The 14,950-nt window shown below is 40.9% G+C and overlaps 1 protein-coding gene across 1 annotated transcript; it reads left to right on the top strand.

Moving 5' to 3' along the window:
* Positions 1-652: 652 nt before the first annotated feature.
* psmb1 (proteasome 20S subunit beta 1) lies at positions 653-3,589 on the top strand. Its single transcript, XM_060871861.1, has 6 exons — positions 653-845; positions 1,527-1,634; positions 1,759-1,840; positions 2,244-2,373; positions 2,538-2,644; positions 3,271-3,589. The coding sequence occupies exons 1-6, from the start codon at positions 745-747 to the stop codon at positions 3,454-3,456; spliced, it is 714 nt and encodes a 237-aa protein (XP_060727844.1). The 5' UTR covers positions 653-744; the 3' UTR covers positions 3,457-3,589.
* Positions 3,590-14,950: the final 11,361 nt, after the last annotated feature.

Genomic DNA, 14,950 nt, shown 5'->3' with positions numbered 1-14,950 from the left:
GCCCTGAGAAACTTCAACCTTATGAAATTTATGATCATTGAAAAGCAATTAAATTATGAACAACAGTTATGAATTAAGAAAGAATAATAATAATAACTAGAACATACATTTCCTGAAGAAAATGTGAATGGTGCTTGCATGTGGCAAGTTCCCCTCATCATGCTGAGTGTTTTGATATGTCACATGTCCATGTTGTGCTAAATTTTGATTTTCACGTGACATCACGTGACGTTATCGTAATTATCGTTCAGCGATAATTAAATTAAATCATATTTGCATTTAAACCTAAAATTTACTAACTTTAAAAGTTTTTTCTTTATTTGGCAAAAGATTCAACACATGATCCTCATAAAACATCAAAGAGTTTGTGCTTTTATTTGTTGTTTATAAGCTTTTTTTTTTAGTTTATAAGGGATGAAATAAGAGACTTCAATTAAAACACAAATAGGACTTTTTTTTGCATCTAAAATAAAGAAATATTCACAACATACTCCAGAGATCCATGTTTTTGGGTTTGCATATTAAAAAAAATAACATATTTAAGCACAAAACAATGCACCACATTTATTGTAATTTATTTATTTACAAATGCTAGAATCAAAAAAATAAATCTGCAGCATTTTCTTCGTTATGGTTTCCTGTGACGGCACCGGAAGAGGTGCCAGATCAACTTCCGTCCGCCATGTTGCAGTGAGACAGCGAGATTACTGAGTTAGTGTTAACGCTTTCTGTTTAGTTTCAGTCATGATGTCCACACAGGCTTTGGGAGGAAACGGAAAGATGAAGGAGTATCACTACACCGGACACGCAGAGCATAAATTCTCACCTTATTCTTTTAATGGAGGGTAAGAAATAATAGGTTTATGCTGAAAACGCTGCTAAGCGGCTTTGTCATCTTCCCTGTATGTCGGTAACTAGGCGGCATTTTCACTTCAATGTTTATGGATTCTAAAATGTCCAATGTTCTGACAGGAGCCAGGATTTTACACACTAGCCGTTTAATTCTCAAGTATTCGTATTTTATTTTCCGACTCTGAATGTCGTGTTAACGAGACAGTTATCATTCAGTCGTTTTAGCCGCTAGCTAGCTGTTCTGAGTATAATATGTTTATTTTGTGTAGCTCGAACTCTAATTTCACTTTAAAGGTTACATTTATAATAGTCAGATTTTTTTTTTACTGATGATTCGTTCAGTTTCGCTTTAGTGCTAAAGCTGCTGCTGTTTGAGTGACGTTAGCAAGAGCACATTGTAGTGAAGAAATCCTGTCCTCATTCATCTCTGGTGCATTTCTTGTAGCATAAAAAAAAATCGTCTTGGAGACTTAAAAAAATGTAACTTAACAAAATTGTAGTTTGTTGCATCAATTAAGACATCACAAAACATTGACGACTCATCCTGCACTAGTCTTGTGTTCAACCAATGAAATGGATGCTATAGTATCTTATCTCCATTAGAGAATGGAGCCATTCCGAAATTCTTGACTCTTAACATTAACTTTGCCTAACTTCTGCAATTTGTCTAACAGGACTGTGCTGGCAGTGGCTGGAGAAGATTTTTCTATAGTGGCCTCAGATACACGTCTAAGTGAGGGCTACTCAATCCATAGCCGAGACTCTCCAAAGTGCTATAAACTGTGAGTGACTAGATTGTTGGTAACCCATAATTTAAATTTAGCAGTGTTAAAGTAGTTAGATTTACCATAGACCTAATGCAAGATTTTTTTTTTTATTTTAAATACTCTATCTGTTCACACACAGGACAGACCAGACGGTGATTGGCTGCAGCGGATTCCATGGGGACTGTTTGACGTTGACCAAAATCATTGATGCAAGGCTCAAGGTACATGGTGAAGTTAAAACTTACTTTTTGCACAGTCCACTTTCTTTAAAAACATTGCAAGTTTCTTTTCATGCTTCAAGCAGTGTCAAGTGCATTTTGTCAGGTTCAGTTGATGCTCGGTTGAAATTTCTAATGGTGACATGGAACTGTTCTTAATTCTTTTGCTTATGCAATAGAAAATAAGCCTTTTTTCTTTACAGTATGTTTAGTGAAAGTATATGATTATTAATAAAAACATGACTATGCACTTTCTCGTAATGAGCTACGCTTGTTTTTAATACATCGTTATTCATGTTTGCATTCTTCTTTCTTGATGAAATGACATGATAACCAAATGTCACAGATTTAATGATTACAGTACTTATTGTTTTAAGCTGATTATTGTGTTATTCCTTTCTGACAGATGTACAAGCATTCAAATAACAAGACCATGACAAGTGGAGCTATTGCTGCAATGCTGTCAACAATTCTGTACGGCAGACGTTTTTTCCCATACTATGTTTACAACATAATTGGTGGGCTTGATGAAGAAGGTAATCTTTTTGCATAACTATTTCATTTCAGCAGACTTGGTTTGTTTTTACTGAAGGTGTTGTAAAATGCTTCTTTTTGGAAAGAACAGTAATGCAAAAGACAGAGCAAACCTTTTACCACTTTGTAGCAGCTCATGCTCTTTTTTTCTTTACCTTATTTCAAGGTCGAGGTGCAGTGTACAGTTTTGATCCAGTTGGATCCTACCAGAGGGATGCTTATAAAGCTGGTGGCTCAGCAAGTGCAATGCTGCAGCCCCTGCTTGACAATCAGGTAGGGTTACAATTGACTGCTAAAATGCTATATTTGCTAAAAAAAAAAACTTGCAAATATAGCATTAGGGCATGCCTGGCGTGAGGTATTACTCCAATCAGCATGTACGTGTGTAAATGCTTGCTATGCACAAACCTGTCTGCTGCAATATATAGCAATCTTGTTTCATAACATTGTAGCAAATAAGAACAATTTAATTAGCACTTTATATATTCATTTGTTTACATATTTAAAAAAAAATAATTCTCACACATCAGTACATGGCTTAATATAACGTATCATATAAATGATGTATGTAATGACATACATTTATTAACAAGTTGAAAAATACATACTTTAAAATATCTGATTGGTTAAAATTCAGAATAATGTGGCTATAATATTTATAATATTTTTTCATGTTCTTTGAGATAAACCTTCCCATCCATTGAAATAAATTGTGTTCTGGTATGTATTTTGAAAAATGCTAAAACATTTACATAGAAATATAGTTTTAGTACTGAATGCTTTACAGACACCTGGAGGGAATGTTTCATGGTATAAGACAGCAATGAGCCATTTATAGTTAGAATAAATGTTGCTGCAGTAAAATCTTTGAGTAAACATTTTCCCCTGCTTTTGTACAGATTGGATACAAGAACATGGAAAATGTGGAGCAGTTGCCATTGACGCTGGATAAAGCCATACAGCTGGTTAAAGATGTGTTCATATCAGCTGCAGAGAGAGATGTCTACACTGGAGATGCACTCAAGATCTGCATCGTCACCAAGGATGGCATCCGTGAGGAGAGTGTGCCACTTAGGAGAGACTAACAGGCCTACGTGACTATGCCAGAAACTGGCCTACTGTCTTTTTGTTCTGGAATTAATGTCCACTCTATTGAATACTGGTTTATTGTTCTATTTTGTATTCTTGATCAAAAATAAAAATACTAAATAATAACAAGGTCTCATTTTTTGTTATTTTTAATTGAGAGACTTTTATTTTTTTTTTTTTTTTAAAGGCTTGGTAGTTCATTTCTCTGAATAGAAGCATATTTTGCAGAAAATAGTAAGTTAAATTCAAGGAGTTATTAAACTTTGGCAAACAATTGCTAAAAATAAATAGATAATAGTGTTACATAGAACAATTGTGGACGCTGTATGTTTTGTTTTGCCCATTTGGAAGTACTTTCCGACGCTTAAGCAGGAGTTTGACACGATTAATGAATAGTGGTGAGTTTGTTGAATCTGTTCACCTGTTACCTATAAACAGTGTTGTTGCACGTTCACATGGCTACAGTAATGATGCTAGCGCTTTCGTCTGAATAAACACTGAACTTTCTGTTCACCTCTGGCGAAGTATCCTCGTACAAATGGATAAAGAAGTTATGAAAAGTTGGTACTGAACGCCGTACATCTGTGTCCTTCCTTCCAGCCACATTTAACACTTTACACAGCCACAGTGTCGTCACATTAACCAGGTGACACTCGATGTGCTAACGAGCGACTGTGGAGCTTCGTACATCATTGTAGGTATGAAAAGCCTCGTATTTCTTGTGTTTTGAAGTTATTTGGCAAGTGTTTAAAACTGGACGAAGTGATTAAACCAGACAGATATCGAAGTGACCGCTGAGGAAGAGCAGCACGACGAAGACATAACCACGTCGAGTTAAAAATGATGTCAAAATCACTGAGCTGATTAAATGCCTGTCATCAGCTCCATACAGACTTTTCTTCTGATGCTCATGAATACTCATGTAAGCCGGTTTTGCATTTGAAATATTCAGCATGCACTAATTGGTTATTTTGATCAGGTTCAACCTCCATTCAGCTGATCTTTGTATGTAAACAATTACTGACACACTGTTGCTCTTGTTGGGATGCAGCTTTACTCCACTGGTTCCCATTTCTCACCTTGGAGGATCCCCTGTCCTACACATTTCAGTTCCTCACCCTTATTTCAACACACTAGCTTTGTACAAGGAGATACAATGCTTTAAAGCATGTTAGATACGCTACATAGGCAAAAGTTTTGGTTAGTCTTCCTTTACATGCACATGAACTTTAATGACAAAGGGTGGACCAACTCCATATTAAACCCTGTGGATTAAGAATAGGTCTTAATCCGTATGGTTTAATACGGATAATTTAATAGTTTGGTTAGATCACCAAACTGGATTAGATCAATGGTTAGATCAGCAAACTGGATTAGATCATTGGTTAGATCACCAACCTGGTGCTGAAAGTGCAAACTGATGCTAATGAACGTCCATATGTGCATCTATAAAGTAAACCAACATAGTGAGTGTGTCGAAACTGTATAGTGTTTAAAAACCCATCGGTACTACTGTATCTGTTATACTTTTATGGACACAACACACACACACACGTACACAGTGACCTGAAAATGGTCCACCACCCAAACAACATCTGGTTAACAGTGACTTGAGGAGTGACAAATGGGAAGGTGACAAATGGCTCATCTCAACAGATGGGGAGCAGCCAGTAATTGTTTACCTACACAGTGACATATATGGTAGGTAGATACAATGGCTAATGTGTGCAAGTACTATTCAAGTAGCTTGAGCGTACACAATCAGGTTCACTATACATGACTGTATACAAGTTTAAATAGTTGCATGTCTGTACAAACTGAAACAGACAATTAACTTTTTCTCTCCATGCCAGACAGGTATCATGGTATTGATTGTGCATGGTGAGTTTTGACTGTTGCACAGTGAATGTGCAAGCTGCAAGTGCTGAAAGTGGTGTTGAATGAGGACTGCAGCTCTGAGCCTGTGTATTTGAATGCTGGTTACACCTTGGTCACTGTAACAGTTTTGTCACCAGATGGCACAAATTCCCAAGTAAGCCTCAATTTTATCAGTGATCAGTATTTAGTGTCACTGCTCCCAAAATGTTGAAACGGTTCATTTCTAAAGCCACTTCTAAAGATCTGTTCCAGCTGATCCTGTTCATTGTAGACATGTTTCATTGTAATTATTGGTCCTATTTCTATAATACTGTTTACACACCATTGTTGACCAGCCCTTCCCACTGTAGAAAATCCTCACCCTTCTGTAGGGTAGGAATAGACTTTATTATTTAAAATGAATACAACCTTAGCTTTAGGTTTAGTGGACCAGTCAAACAAGAATAATTATGTTAACTTATTAATGATGATTGGTTTCAATGCAATACAAAGTCAAAGCAGAAATATTAGTGTGTAGTCAAACATAATAAATATTTTAGTGTGTTCTGAATGTTTTATTAAAATGCATTGTTGACTGATGAAGACATTGATGTTTTTAGGTGTACACTATAACAGTTACTCAGGAACTAATTCCATTAGCTGTTACCTTCTGGGATGTGAAAGACCAGATGGAGTTTGAATGTACTGTATCCTTAAATTACCTCTATAGACCTTTGTCGATAAATCCAAGGTAGGAAACCTATATTATCCTAACCCCAATTACTGCAAAATTTAATTTCTATAAATTCTGTATATGTTCTGACAAATCCAAATGTTTTTTATGCAGTGTAGTTGTCTTCAATGCTGACCCAGGAATCAAAGATGCATCCAGATGTTTACGTGGTATGAATATTATTGAGAAAATACTAAGCCATCACAACTGTAAAAAGGGGTTTTTACAGGAAATGTTTCAGTAGTTTATGTACTTAATGATGAAACTGCAATTATGGTCTTTATTAAAACATGCAAGTTATTTTTAAAGGGTGTGAGACCATGCTGAAAGTTGTACAGATTTCTGCACATGCAAAAGATTGTTCTCATAAACCACCACATGACCTGGATGCAAAGGGCAGTGTTAGACATTTAGAGAGCTAAAAATATGTTTCAAAAGAGGTACCACTTTTTATCGTTCCTCCTGTACTTTTTAATAGGATCTTACTGAAACAAACTGGCACAAAATATATTTATCATCTGCACATAATCTGGCTTTAGGCCTAATTCATATGATATCTATTAATTAATTATTTGTTTCCCTATTGTTCTTTTAGGTCCTGAACTGGGAGAAAAGACTACAGATTGCCACAGATAAGGACAACATGGATAATTTGTGCAGTCCTGCACAGAGCCAAATAAAGCTGTATAAAGAGAAACTTCCAAAACTAGGTATAAAACTCTGGAGGTTCAAACCTTATCCACTGTGATTTGCATCAGATAATCAGATTTGCATTTTTCAGTATGGTGTTATTTTAATTATTCTAAATTGTGTATATCAATAAACGACGGGTTTTTGAACAAGACTAAATATACCTAATTGTTTTTTATACCACTAAGTTACAAGTTTAAGGTATTAGAGATGAAGCATGATATTTTGAATTTCATTTATATTATAGCAGAGACAAAAACAAATAAATTAATGGTTCAACCGCTTAACTTATAACTATAAATTTGTACCAACATGATGTGATCATAACATATGATCATAACAATCTTGAATTAGCAGCCATCCATTATGCTACTGCCATCAAATTTAATCCCCAGAATCTAAAAATCCCCAGAATCCATTTCCAACTAGGACAAACCTTTGAGGAGTGTTATTATGCCAAAGAAATGTATGGTCTAAAAAAGAAGGTATCAAATGGCAGCTCTTAAAAATTTCTTGCTGATTTTATCTGTGACAATGGAAGTCACCTGCTGGTGGAAATAGTGTGGGAAAAATGATTTAATATAAATAAATTATACAAAAGTTACCCTAACATGGTATCTATTTGTTCTTCAGACAGAGACTGATGTTACTGATCTTGGAGAAGCCCAGGTCAGTGGGATGCTGGACGAGATCTGGGCTTCATGGTGTTTTAGGTATACCAACTATACCAAATACCAACTCAGCTAAAACCCCAGGACATGGAATACCACCAGCTGAAAGATCAGGGCCAGTCCGAGAAAGCCGATTACATCCAAACTCTTTTCATCTGGTTGGTCCAAAAAGGCTAGAATAGTATAGTTTTGTTTAAATTAAATCTACGAGAAATTATTCTGCTTCTGGGAGTTTGTGCATGAAGTATCTATGGATTAATAATAGTTTGATTTATAAAAAAATAATAATAATAATAAATAAAAGCCAAACTGCAGAAGAATTATTTAATTTTATAGGGATTTATTAACTTTTAAAAATATATTTTAAGGACACTAAGGCTGGAGTTTCTGAAGAAGAAAATTCACTTCAGAAAGCCCATCAGAAGTATCTGGAAACCTGGGAACTAGACTTGCATGTGGGTCATCTGCTGCTCTTACAGGAGAAGAGCAAAGAGGCCATGCAGCACTTGCAGACAGCACTAGCCCTCAAACCCTCCCACCCAGCCCTAAGGTTATAACTGTGTATAGAGAAACTATAGAGTTTCTAAACTCTAGTTCATGAATGACTGCAGGGCAGAGGACTTATTTGTCCATGTTAATATTAATTGTGTGGTGACCTGAAAAAACTCTTCACATGAAATTTTCCTATTTTATATTTACAGTAGCTCTAAAAGCTGCAGGTTTCCCTGAGCTTAAAGACAGAGAAGGAAATATTTTCATATCATTTTTGTGAAATATTTTTGGTTCTCTTAAATTTGTTTTGAGAAATTTATTTTAATAGATTCTACTAGATTCTGGTTTGGCTCCTCAGTAGAAAAAGAGAAAGAGGCGACTCTGTTCCTTCATCAAGGCATGGAGTCTGTAATGTTCCAGTACTTTAACTTGCATGGCCAAGTCTGGTGAGAAACATGTTTAATAACTTTTAATTGTTCTGGATATTTAAAATATTATACATTTAAACCTTTCAGGAGAGAGCAGAAACCTGATGCTGGAAATTCTCTTTCAATTGTAAATGCCCAGTTTCTAAGAGGGTGTCTCAGTCTGGGAGCCTTGCTGCACAAACACACAGACTTGGGGCAAATGATGAACTCGATGCTGGTTTATCAAAAGTAAGTATCAGTTACAGCCATGAAACCCACCGATAATGACTGAGTTCTTCTTTTTTTTGTCAGAGTGCACTTTGTCCTTAAAGCATGGCCGCTGAGGCAGGTGTTCCTTGTAAAAGAATAGTTTGATCCCCAAGCATTTCATTAAAGGGGCTCAGATAATGTGGATTGTAATGTAGATGTGGATTGGGTGGCAGTCGAAGGCGGGGGCCTCGGCGACCCAATCCCCGGACACGGAATCTGGCTCTAGGGACATGGAATGTCACCTCGCTGGGGGGAAAGGAGCCTGAGCTGGTGCGGGAGGTTGAGAGATACCGACTAGAGATAGTTGGGCTCGCCTCCACACACAGCTTGGGCTCTGGAACCCAACTCCTTGAGAGAGGCTGGACTCTCTACTACTCTGGAGTTGCCCGCGGTGAGAGGCGGCGGGCTGGTGTGGGCTTGCTCATAGCCCCCCAGCTCAGCAGCCATGTGTTGGAGTTCACCCCGGTGAACGAGAGGGTCGTTTCCCTGCGCCTGCGGGTCGGGGATAGGTCTCTCACTGTTATTTGTGCTTACGGGCCAAATGGCAGTGTAGAGTACCCGACCTTCTTGGTGTCTCTGGAAGGGGTGCTGGAAAGTGCTCCAACCGGGGACTCCATTGTTCTACTGGGGGACTTCAACGCTCATGTGGGCAGCGACAGTGACACCTGGAGGGGTGTGATTGGGAGGAACGGCCCCCCCGACCTGAACTCGAGTGGTGTTCTGTTATTGGACTTCTGTGCTAGTCACAGTTTGTCCATAACGAACACCATGTTCAAGCATAAGGGTGTCCATCAGTACACATGGTACCAGGACACCCTAGGTCGGAGGTCGATGATCGACTTTGTGGTTGTTTCATCTGACCTCCGGCCGTATGTCTTGGACACTCGGGTGAAGAGAGGGGCGGAGCTGTCAACTGATCACCACCTGGTGGTGAGTTGGATCCGATGGCGGGGGAGGAAGTTGGACAGACTTGGCAGACCCAAACGTACTGTGAGGGTCTGCTGGGAACGTTTGACAGAGTCTCCAGTCAGAGAGAACTTCAACTCCCACCTCCGGCAGAGCTTCAACCAGATCCCGAGGGAGGTTGGAGACATTGAGTCCGAGTGGACCATGTTCTCCGCCTCCATTGTCGACGCAGCCACTCGGAGCTGTGGCCGTAAGGTCTCCGGTGCCTGTCGTGGCGGCAATCCCCGAACCCGGTGGTGGACCCCGGAAGTAAGGGATGACGTCAAGCTGAAGAAGGAGTCCTATCGAGCCTGGTTGGCTCGGGGGACTCCGGAGGCAGCTGATAGGTACCGGAGGGCCAAGCGAGCTTCAGCCCGGGTGGTTGCGGAGGCAAAAACTCGGGTCTGGGAGGAGTTTGGTGAGGCCATGGAGAAGGACTATCGGTTGGCCTCGAAGAAATTCTGGCAAACCGTCCGGCGCCTCAGGAGGGGGAAGCAGTGCCCTGCTCACACTGTTTACAGTGGGAGTGGGAATCTGCTGACTTCGACTGGGGACATCCTCGGACGGTGGAAGGAGTACTTCGAGGTTCTCCTCAACCCCACCGACATGTCTTCCATTGAGGAAGCAGAGGCCGAGGGCTCGGTTGTGGACTCGTCGATCCCCCAAGCTGAGGTCACTGAGGTAGTTGAGAAGCTCCTCAGTGGCAAGGCACCGGGGGTGGATGAGATCCGCCCTGAGTACCTCAAGTCTCTGGATGTTGTGGGGCTGTCTTGGTTGACGCGCCTCTGCAACGTCGCATGGAGGCTGGGGACAGTGCCTCTGGACTGGCAGACTGGGGTGGTGGTCCCTCTGTTTAAGAAGGGGGACCGGAGGGTGTGTTCCAACTACAGGGGGATCACACTCCTCAGCCTCCCCGGAAAAGTCTATGCCAGGGTACTGGAGAGGAGAATTCGGCCGATAGTCGAACCTCGGATTCAGGAGGAACAATGCGGGTTTCGTCCCGGTCGTGGAACACTGGACCATCTCTATACCCTCGCCAGGTTGCTGGAGGGTTCATGGGAGTTTGCCCAACCAGTCCACATGTGCTTTGTGGATCTGGAGAAGGCATTCGACTGTGTCCCTCGTGGTGACCTGTGGGGGGTGCTCTGGGAGTATGGGGTCCGGGGCCCTCTGCTAAGGGCTGTCCGGTCCCTATATGACCGGAGCAGGAGTTTGGTTCGCATTGCCGGCAGTAAGTCAGACTTGTTCCCGGTGCATGTTGGACTCCGGCAGGGCTGCCCTTTGTCACCGGTCCTGTTCATTATCTATATGGACAGGATTTCTAGGCACAGTCGGGGGCCGGAGGGAGTCCGGTTTGGGGACCACAGGATTTCGTCTCTGCTTTTTGCAGACGATGTTGTCCTGTTGGCTTCCTCAAATCAGGACCTTCAGCGTGCACTGGGACGGTTTGCAGCCGAGTGTGAAGCGGCGGGGATGAGAATCAGCACCTCCAAGTCCGAGGCCATGGTTCTCAACCGGAAAAGGGTGGCTTGCCCCCTTCAGGTTGGTGGGGAGCTCCTGCCTCAGGTGGAGGAGTTTAAGTATCTTGGGGTCTTGTTCACGAGTGAGGGAAGGATGGGGCGGGAGATCGACAGGCGGATTGGTGCATCTTCTGCAGTGATGCGGTCGATGTACCGGTCTGTTGTGGTGAAGAAGGAGCTGAGCCGCAAGGCGAAGCTCTCTATTTACCAGTCGATCTACGTTCCTACCCTCACCTATGGTCATGAGCTTTGGGTCATGACCGAAAGGACAAGATCCCGGATACAGGCGGCCGAAATGAGTTTCCTCCGCAAGGTGGCTGGGCGCTCCCTTAGAGACAAGGTGAGGAGCTCGGCCACCCGGGAGGAGCTCAGAGTAGAGCCGCTGCTCCTCCACATCGAGAGGAGTCAGCTAAGGTGGCTCGGGCATCTGTTTCGGATGCCTCCTGGACGCCTCCCTGGGGAGGTGTTCCGGGCATGTCCAACCGGGAGGAGACCCCGGGGAAGACCTAGGACACGCTGGAGGGACTATGTCTCTCGGCTGGCCTGGGAACGCCTCGGTATTCCCCCGGAAGAGCTGGAGGAAGTGTCTGGGGAGAAGGATGTCTGGGCGTCCCTGCTTAGACTGCTGCCCCCGCGACCCGGCCCCGGATAAGCGGTTGAAAATGGATGGATGGATGGATGGGCTCAGATAAGATACATGAAATTTCTTCATATAATAAGTTTCCTATAAATCCAAATTTTTCCTATAAAATCTGTTGTATGTATGATGTTCTCTACAGTGTTGCTCTAATGGTTGCGAAAGCTCCGACCATGTGTGTCGGTCAGGGCCAAGTGACTCAGCATTTAGAGAAGGTGCTGCTGGATGCCCACTTTGCTTCACTTAAACTTCTCCTTGAGCAGGAGAACATAGTCAAGCAAGCCTGGATGACTAAGAGGTTCCAAGCTCTCTCTGCTCTCATACAGCTTTCGTGCATCGACACCTGCAGGGAACTGCTGGACCTGCAGTTAAAGGTGAGCGAACCTTTCACATGCCCACATCAGTATTTTATTTACTTGCACATCTGTTAGTAACAGGTGTTGTTTTTTAGATCTGTAAGTATTGTAGATAATTCTTCTGTGATAAGATATTTCATTTAGATACACATCCTATGTCATGTACACTTTTAGTAAGAAGATATTTTGTAGTCGATTACCTGACTATTGAACTAAGTGACTAATTTAACTGACACCCTTAAACAAAAAAAAGCGTACCTCGTTGTATCAGAATCATTGTTTCTGGTCTGTGTAGGTGTGTGAGTTTGAAATTGTTCCCTTAATAAATCACAGATCACCCGCAGATGTGCGTACGTGAAATCCCGCCCTGTACACGCCCATTTTTAACCATAAATATTCAATGCAAATCACTGCGCGGGCACGAGAGTGGACCTCGTTATAATGAGTTTCCTCTGCGGGTTTAAAAATGGGGTGAGGAGCCAGCGTCTCAGGGGGGTAGCCACTGTCGCCTGCAGGTTATAATTATATTAAAAGCAACATTATTATAATTATATTAAAACCAAAATAGTTACAGTTTCTACTTTTTAATATTGTTAAACTCACCAAGAAGCCAGCCATCACGTACTGCGCCTGCATTTAGTCTGTTCCCTACACTGTTATGTGTCAAGATAAAGGAATCGTGTTGAACCAGGCCAGCGTGGCACAATGTTTGTGAGGGTCATGTTGGAGTCACATATGATTTGCACATTAATAGAATGCACATGCTTTCTATTAACATAAGCAAATTAATTTTCAGATGTGAACTTATAGCAACATGAGCGCAGTCAATTGCGCCGATTACATTTGGGAAACCAGACATTGCTGCAAATTGCATTTTAATTTCGGCTTGTTCTCGCACAGTGTAGGGGAACCTGACGTATCGACTACCCATATTAAGTATACCATTCAAACGACAGATATTATGGCACTCAGGGACGGCTGTGATATACCAGACCTATAGGGTGAGATGATAGATTCCAATAGAATTATTTCATATACAAAAAGGTCTTAGAGACAAAGTTGAGGATTACATATAGTTTTTTTTATATAAATAATTTACCTGTCTGCCAATTCCCACTGGAAACAGCCGGTTGCCAAGAACCCCAGAGTGGTGATGACTTGTATTTGGACTGGGATGGCATGGTTCCGGCGTGTTGCCCTCTCTAATACTGGACCCAATTCAGCACATAGATCTAAGAGCACAGCTCTAGTTAATCTAAATCGGCTTATTAGCCAGTCATCATAATGGGCCAGGATATCATCATGGTCCCTGAAAACTCGTTCTCTCCTTATTCTGCCATTGGCGTAATTGGCGTCATTGGGCATCAAGGCAGGATACACCCTGGACGGAGTAGCGCTGATTATTATTATTATTATTATTATTTTATTTTTAATACATTTTGAATTACGTTTGTATTTTACTAGATGTATATAGCCTAAAACAATCGGCACAAATAACACTGTTGGATTTAATCTTCATGATAATGTGGATATAACGTATGAAATGGGGTGAAAATTAAATGTCTTTAATTCTTATAATCGTTCTTCTCACATGTATTTTCTACAATCTAACTTCAGTTCACGACCTCACCATCTGTGTCGCCAATTCCCACGTCTCAAAGTTTGCTTAAAGGTGCGCACATTTTCCCGTCAAGTTGTTTTTTTATAGATCACAACCTTTGCGCGAAAACTGGCGTACGCACGTTTCCAGCCCCGTTTTGTGCGTACGCACGCTTTATAAATGAGACCCCTGATCAGTAAGCGAGAACTACAAGGTTATTTGTGTATATTTTAGTTGTACAATATTTCAGTCCATTAGTCAATTGTACCATATAATACACTTCTAATCATTAAGCAGAGGTGGTGGCAGGAGCACTTGGCTAAAGAGAAGGAGATAACAGAGAAACAAACTGGGGCTAGAAGAGGGATTGGAAAAACAGCTTCTGCCCAAGGGGGAACTATAACCGTGACTAAAACATCTGCTCCAGCTTGAGGGGCCAAAGCAGTTCCAGGAGTAGCAAGGTTACCATATGAGATACAGAGACATGTCTGATACATTAAGGTTTATCATATGCTTCAAGGACAGGGGTGTAATTAACAGAAAACTAGTTTATAACTATAAAGCATTTAATAGACTTAACCCTATCAATCATTTCACAGTTTTTGGCCTTGTAAAGATATATTTCTTTTTAAAAGTGCATCAATCTTCCATTTTCCATTTCATGTGATCAAATTACATGTGATTCCTTTCCATTTTCCATCAGAGGAGTAGCTCCAGTTAAGAGGAATGGAAAGAGTCTTGCTTTCCAGCTTTCTCCCAGCAAGTCTAAACAAGAGTGCAGCACAAAACGTACTAAACCAGCAGGTTTGACCAGGCCTCTGTTTTCATCTAAAATTCACTGCATATTTAGTATTGGTATTTTGTGGTGATTTTTTTTTATATATGGGCTTAAAAACAGGTTGGACGTTTAATTGTCTATTCCAAATTGTCCCTAAGTGTGAATGGTACCTTGTGTTTAAGCAGGTGATTTTTCATATATGTGTGTTTCTGGAAAAGATGTCCATAATCTATAGTCTTTACATTTACAATAATGTGAGTAGCACAGTAGTATTGCACGATATGGAAAAGCTAGATGATAGCTGTGATAAATGCTGTACTCTTGTGATACTTCCTACATTTACCATATTAGATCACAAGAATAGACAACCTAAGGATATAACCAGTTCAGAGACTTTCTGAAACATTGACACTTTAAGCAGTAGTCCTAACAAAATAGTATAAAATGATATTACAGGAGTGATCATTTTGTGTGGATTTAAATAGCACCTTTGGAGGAGGAGTATTACATCAGCATAAGACCAGGAGCTCTGAA

The sequence above is a fragment of the Tachysurus vachellii genome, chromosome 6, assembly GCF_030014155.1.
Source record: "Tachysurus vachellii isolate PV-2020 chromosome 6, HZAU_Pvac_v1, whole genome shotgun sequence".
NCBI lineage: Eukaryota > Metazoa > Chordata > Actinopteri > Siluriformes > Bagridae > Tachysurus > Tachysurus vachellii.
Note: the sequence above shows the minus strand (reverse complement) of the source record. Positions and strands in the feature narration are given on the sequence as shown.